This window comes from Echeneis naucrates, chromosome 17, assembly GCF_900963305.1.
Source record: "Echeneis naucrates chromosome 17, fEcheNa1.1, whole genome shotgun sequence".
NCBI classification, from domain to species: Eukaryota; Metazoa; Chordata; class Actinopteri; order Carangiformes; family Echeneidae; genus Echeneis; species Echeneis naucrates.
This window is the reverse complement of record NC_042527.1, coordinates 12106867-12113020: the sequence shown is the minus strand read 5'-3', so window position 1 is coordinate 12113020 and position 6154 is coordinate 12106867. Positions and strand designations below refer to the sequence as shown.

General features: G+C 42.0%; 1 protein-coding gene across 1 annotated transcript; it reads left to right on the top strand.

Moving 5' to 3' along the window:
• The first annotated feature begins 112 nt into the window (after positions 1 to 112).
• Positions 113 to 5287, top strand: snorc (secondary ossification center associated regulator of chondrocyte maturation). The gene is made up of 3 exons (XM_029525638.1): positions 113 to 439; positions 4039 to 4200; positions 4307 to 5287. Exons 1-3 carry the CDS (start codon positions 373 to 375, stop codon positions 4414 to 4416), a joined length of 339 nt encoding a protein of 112 aa, XP_029381498.1. The 5' UTR covers positions 113 to 372; the 3' UTR covers positions 4417 to 5287.
• The last annotated feature ends 867 nt before the right edge of the window (positions 5288 to 6154 follow it).

Genomic DNA, 6154 nt, shown 5'->3' with positions numbered 1-6154 from the left:
TTTCTGATGCAAATATTTGCAAAAAATTATTCTTAATTCTTCCACCAAGGATTGCTGTCAGATATTCCCTCCACGAATAAAGGCGCCAAATATCCAGCTGAGGACTTCATGATGCAACTTGGCCAAGGTCAGCAGCCTCTGAATGTTCACCCCTCTCACCCACCTATGTGGCCGAGAGGGTTTGGAGTGGGTGGGCCCTGCCATGATGTCCTCACAAAGTCCACACTGTCCCAGCGAGCCTGTGCACACCTAGTCCCACCCCTCCCCTCAGCTGCCTACCTTTCCCCCCATCCTGCTCTCCCCTGTACTTGTCTCGCGCTACTCGCTTGAAGACACCTCACTCTCGACGGACAGTCATCCCCAGCAGCCACCATGATTCACATCTGCCGAGCGTTCCCGCTGGTGCTCTTCGGCCTCTTGGTGGGCTTTGTGCACACAGGTAAACTCTCTACACTGACATTTATTCGTTTGTGCAGATGCGCAACCTTGCCTGTCTGTAGAATTGTAGGACAGTATAAAGACCACAGTGAATTATACTAAAGATCTGGGGGTCACATCTTAAACTAGCTTTAACTGTAACTGAAAAAATCCTTTTTGCCAGACAAGAGACAGCAGATTGTAGATTGCATCTTCTTGTGGGGGAAAAAAAAAATATTGAAATGATTCCTGATTTCTGCACCCTTAAATCTAAGGAGCATTTCAGAAGGTGGCCCTTTAACATTTTCTATTCTAAATGTCTCTTAAGTTTTTATTTCCTATTTGCTTGAAGGTGCTGATAATCAGGCTAATGCTGTTTATCTGTGTGGGCATCCAATGAAAGTGTGGGTGTCTCTGTGTGTGTATGAATCATTTTCTCTCCCCGACACAGACAGACACACACACATTCCCAGGCTTGAGTGTGTAAGTCTGCAGCCTGATGTAAATGATGCAGTTGTTGAAGCTGTGAAAGCTGCTCTTTGACAAACAGGATGACTCACTTACTTTCATGATGTCTGATGTTTGCGTGAAACTGAAAACCAGCTGCCGTCAGACGCGAGCCAAGCTAAAGTGAGTGTGTAGTATTGGTTTGGGTTCTGGGCTGGGAAACACCCACAGGTGCTGCTTTTATTTTAACATGTGACTAGTTTTTGGAGGTAACCTGAACAAGCGCACACAGATGAAGTGCTTTTTTTTTTTTTTTTTTTTTTTTTTTAAATAATGTTGAAACTTTCCCTCAAGAATGACTGCTTCTCTAGATCTGTGTGATTATCTCACACGCAAATCTCTTTTAAAATTACTTTTTACTTTCACTTACTGTCTGTGTTTCATTCTTCCTCATTTTCTCACACACGTAACAACAATGTAGAAAAATGCCTCTGGTCTCAGCAGAGCAGCTCTCAGGCCCAGAGGTCAGAGCAGAGGACGAGATGGTAAATGGCAACAATCCGATCCTGTGAAACCCACAAAAAAACAACTTGACACACAAAACATCTACTGTTGGAGGGAAAAAGTGTTTCCAACGCTTTCTGAAAGCATTTTTGCTGTACAACCTTATGGTGGAAACATTTTTATTGCCTCACAACATGTTGAACTACTTGGATGCAGTTTTAACATATAAGAAACATAAATCTGGAAAAGCTTCCATACTGTTCTCGTTCAACAAACACAAAGAATAATGTTGGTCTGGATGAATATGCTCCTCCTCCTTTTCTGCTGTTGCTCCCCCTATCACATGCATTTGACGTCTCCACAGCGGTCAGAGAGTGTCATCAACTTTTACCACAAAACCAACCCATGTGACATGTAGCCCTATTGGTAGACTCACCATGGGAACATAAGAACAATATGCTAAATAAAAGAATGATAGTTACTCAGACTCTTTAAACTTCCAGATTATGAATGTGTGAACCAACAGTGTCAGCTTTGTAAAGCCTTCAGACCAATTCTAGTATCTTAAACTCTGATCCTACTCTCTCTTTTTTTGTGGCGGATGGGTCCAAAAATCATTGGTCATTTGTCATCCCCTATCTGTGGAGGTTACAGAGGGTTAGGCAAGGACACACAACACCACCAGTGTCATGCATGGGCTGCATCATTCGCAGTTTCTAGGCCTGGCCCGGTTGTTTTCACACACGCCCGTCTGCATTCTGGGTCATCTCTCCAGCTGGTGTGAAATCCTGACCTCCTCGGGCAAGAGCGCACAAATAAATGGCCTCTTTTGTTTTGTTCCTGCCATCTTTTAATGAGCCTTTACCTTGATTAGATTCTTGACGCTTGCGTTTGTCTGTTTGTTTCAGGAAAGAAAGCAAAAAGAGCAGTTATCACAAAGATGATCAATGAGTTGTACCCATGCTGCGGTACATACAAATAAATTAGAAGTTTTCAGCTTATTGATGGAAAAGTAGTTGGCAATTGTATTTTAAAATGTAGATAATTAGCTGAAATGTTTGGCTAAACATTCTGGGTAAAACTGGTGAATGAACAGTTGAGATTAAAGTACATTAAAGAGCAGTTTAAAGTTAGACTGTCCTGATTTAAATTGTGTTAGAAATGACTGTAACAATAAATACCTTTTATAAGAACGAATGCTGGGGAATGGAACTTGGGTTAGATCCGTTCATAAGGCCACGTTGGGTACCTGACGGGTGGTGCTGGTGGAGGAGGGGACTTGAACCCATCTGACAGGGGCATCATTTGAAAGGAGGATTGGAAACACTGACACACTGGATAAGAATAATGTTTCGTCTAGGGGCTTCAGTCATATTAAAAATATTTAACTGAAATTACAAGCCAACGGAAAACATGGTGTTTTTATTTTTTGTCGTCTTATTAAATCAAACCGTCCTGAAGGCACGGCCTTTTACACACAGGGACTGTTTAATAAACAAGTTTGTTTGACATGCAGGGCCCAGTCAGCGCCTGGTTTGGGCCTGGCTGGTTGTTTTCTGGTTGCAGCCCGCTGCCCCGAGTGACCGCACAGGCTGCCTTTTGTGCCCTCGGCTGAACGACTCATTGATGGTTGAGCTGGCTGGAGGCCCGGGCCTCCGAACCTTCAGCAAGCCGCAGGAAGCTGCGCAAGGCTGAACAGTCAACATAGCAGTGATCAAAATATTGAGATTAAAGATTTGAGATTAAATAGACTGAGTCAATAGTAATCTTGTCATGTTTTTTTTTCCCTTTGTCATTTACAAGAAGTAAAGTTAAGATTCTTCGCTAATGGCAGATAAAATTAAATAAAATGAGCGTGAACCTGTTTGGATTAGGGTTTTGTTGGTATGCACACAGGTGAGGATCGGATTGGTGAATCAGTGTGTGAATGGCCTGGCTTTGAGTGGAGAGATTTTCTCCTCTTCGTCTCTATTTCAAATGAAAAGCCGTGCAGCAGAGAAACGTCGCCAACCACCAATGCAAAAGCATTTCATTTGAACACTAGCAGAGGTTAAAGACGACAGAATCTGGGCTCTGAGAGAGAGAGAGACTGTTTCTTTGGCTGCTGGAGACGTGTGAAAAGTCTCAGGGTGGATGGGAAGAATGTCAGAGGACAATTTGGGAAGAAGACAGAACAGACGATTGATTGGCTGGAGACAAGGGAGCAGAGAGCTGCGCCCAAAGAGTCAGGACTAAAGCCGAATATATCTCCCACTGCATCCAAATACTCAAACAGAGCTTGGCTGCAGGAGGGGTTTTTTTTTGTTTTTTTTTTGTAGTAGAGTTTGGCTGAGACCTTGTGAAAAAGAGAAACACGCTGAGTAGCTGCTCATAGCTCAAACTGACAAAACGTTCATCCGTTACAAAGAGATCCTTATACTCCGGTCGGAGCCGTTAACAGTGAGACAGAGAGAGGCTGTTGGAGCCACTACAGACGGAGCCATGTAGGCAGCTATGGCCAAGACCTCAGTGTCCACACAGTTTAAACAGAGTCATTAGCAAGGTTGTGTGCCTTGTCAGTGAAAGTGCTGCCTAAAGGAAACACTAGTCAACAAACATGAAGCGATTTTTGTGTTGAACTGAAGCACAAGTTGTTGTTGTTGGGTTTTTTTTTTTTTTTTTGCTCTGTAGAGACAGTTGCAGACCCGACAACCAGGGACAACCAGGACACCATGTCTGGGGAACCACCCAGTGATGTCACCACCAAAGACCCTTTCCAGGACATGACAGAGCAGTCCTTCACCAGCGACTACGAAGACACCACACACTCTCTGGCCATGGATGAGGAGGAAGGTAAGTTTGACTCAATACAAGCATATAGTGTTCATATATATGTTCAAACTATTTAAGTGTGCGTGTGTGTGTGTGTGTGTGTGTGTGTGTGTGTGTGTGTGTGCAGGGGTGCTGGGGCCCGGGGCCATCACAGCCATCGTTATAGCAGTCTTCCTGGGCGCGTCTGTCCTCCTCGCCCTCATCGTCATCACACTCAGAAAGTTCACCGCATCCTAGAGTGAATGCATTTCACCTTGTGTTTGTGTGTATGCGTTTGTGTGGCACGAGTGTTTGCATTTGTCCTTCCTGTTCATTTTTAACTCCTAACTCTCTCCACATCTTTCTTTCGACATCGAGTTTTGTCTTTCGCTTCGCTGTAGATGCTGAAAACTGTGGCAGGTCCCTCGACTGACGACTCTGATTTATTCATGTAGACAAACTCTAACTGTCTGTTGACATGTCCGCTCATTCTTGAAGGCGTAATGTTAGAAACTGGCTGGCTCTTCCAGTGGAAATCATAGTCAACATAATTTTTTTTTTTTTTTGTTCAGCTTTTTCATTTCTTTCTTGTTGTTTTTTGCCTCCATGATCTTGCATGCATGTTCTAAAGGTTTTTTTTTTATGTTTGTGGGCTGTTTGTGTTCTTGTCTTGAATGGGTGAGGTGAAACATCCTGCGTGTCTGTGTGTGCTTCTGCATGTCTGTTTTATTAGTCTTTCACAATGATCAGACCTCACACCAAAATAATTTTTAAAATATCCCCTTATGTCACTGGTATAAAAGTTTGTACTGCACCATTTCCAAACATTTGTAGAGTCAAAATAAGAAAAATAACATTTTTAAAAGACTCCTTCATGGATGTAAACAGGGTACTTGGGTTGTTTGTTCTACCTGCAGAGCAAATATGAAGTTAGAGCGCGGAAGAATGTGTGTTGTGCACTCCAGTTTGTTTTATTTGGAGGGTGAAATTAATTTTAGTAAAATGATTTGGTCTTTTTCCTATTTTAGTTCCACAGCCATATTGCTGAATGTTGCATTGATAAACATCACTGCCCAATGTTTTTTCATTTGTTTTTTTAGATTTGAATTGAATAAATAAATCCAACAAATCACGTGCCATATGTCTGTGACTGCTGTGCATTTTTAACAAAGGAGCTCTGATTCAAAAGAGACAAAATAATACATACCTGCATATTACATATGCTGTTTTAACTAATAATGTCAGTCCCAATAAAAATGAAATGGCTATAAATTAATCAAGACATGATTTCATAATACATACAAACAGTTTAAACATTCCCCCAGTTTGTCTTTTGAAGGAAAATATCATTTTAATGAGAAGAGATTTGAGCTTCTCCATTAACAACACCACATTCACATTCACAACAGTAGGTGGCAGTTGCAATAGTCTTTGTGGAAATGAAAGTAAAGTCTGACTATTGTACAATAATCTTCGACCCTTTTCGAGTTTAATGACGGATGCCGGAAAATTCAAAAGGCTCTCCTCAAACATATTTATGAGCAGGTGTTTTCAGATAAGCAGTCACTATCTTCTCACGGTGCATTACCCAGGAAGCCCTCAAACATATTGCTGCCTCACAGATATCACCAGATTAGAAGCAGGAATCACACTGGTTTGGTTTTCACAGTGTTTGAGATGAACACTTCAGTTCATGAGGTGCAATTAGTCACTTTTTGTTCCAATCAGAAGAAACAGAATCTTAGTTTTGCAGAAATACTGCTGATCATTGAGCTGTGGTTTTGGATATTATTGCTTGTGTCTTTGTAGTCTGTCAGCAAAGTTTTACTGTGTTAGCACTATGTTAGTAACTTGGCCAGCTGGCCAGTTTACCAGCTTGGTCGGCCACGAGATGATGGTTGACTGTGGTTTTAGAAAAAACTGCATTTATGTCACAGAACAAAGGGTTAGGGCTATCATAGTTTGGCTTGTGACAAAATACATGCAAAGCATTCAA

Excerpts from the sequence above, each read along its gene's own strand:
- snorc (XM_029525638.1), top strand. The coding sequence starts at position 373 with ATGATTCACATCTGCCGAGCGTTCCCGCTGGTGCTCTTCGGCCTCTTG. Across the intron at positions 440-4,038 it reads GGTGGGCTTTGTGCACACAG|AGACAGTTGCAGACCCGACA; the intron begins GTAAACTCTCTA and ends TTTGCTCTGTAG. Across the intron at positions 4,201-4,306 it reads GGCCATGGATGAGGAGGAAG|GGGTGCTGGGGCCCGGGGCC; the intron begins GTAAGTTTGACT and ends GTGTGTGTGCAG.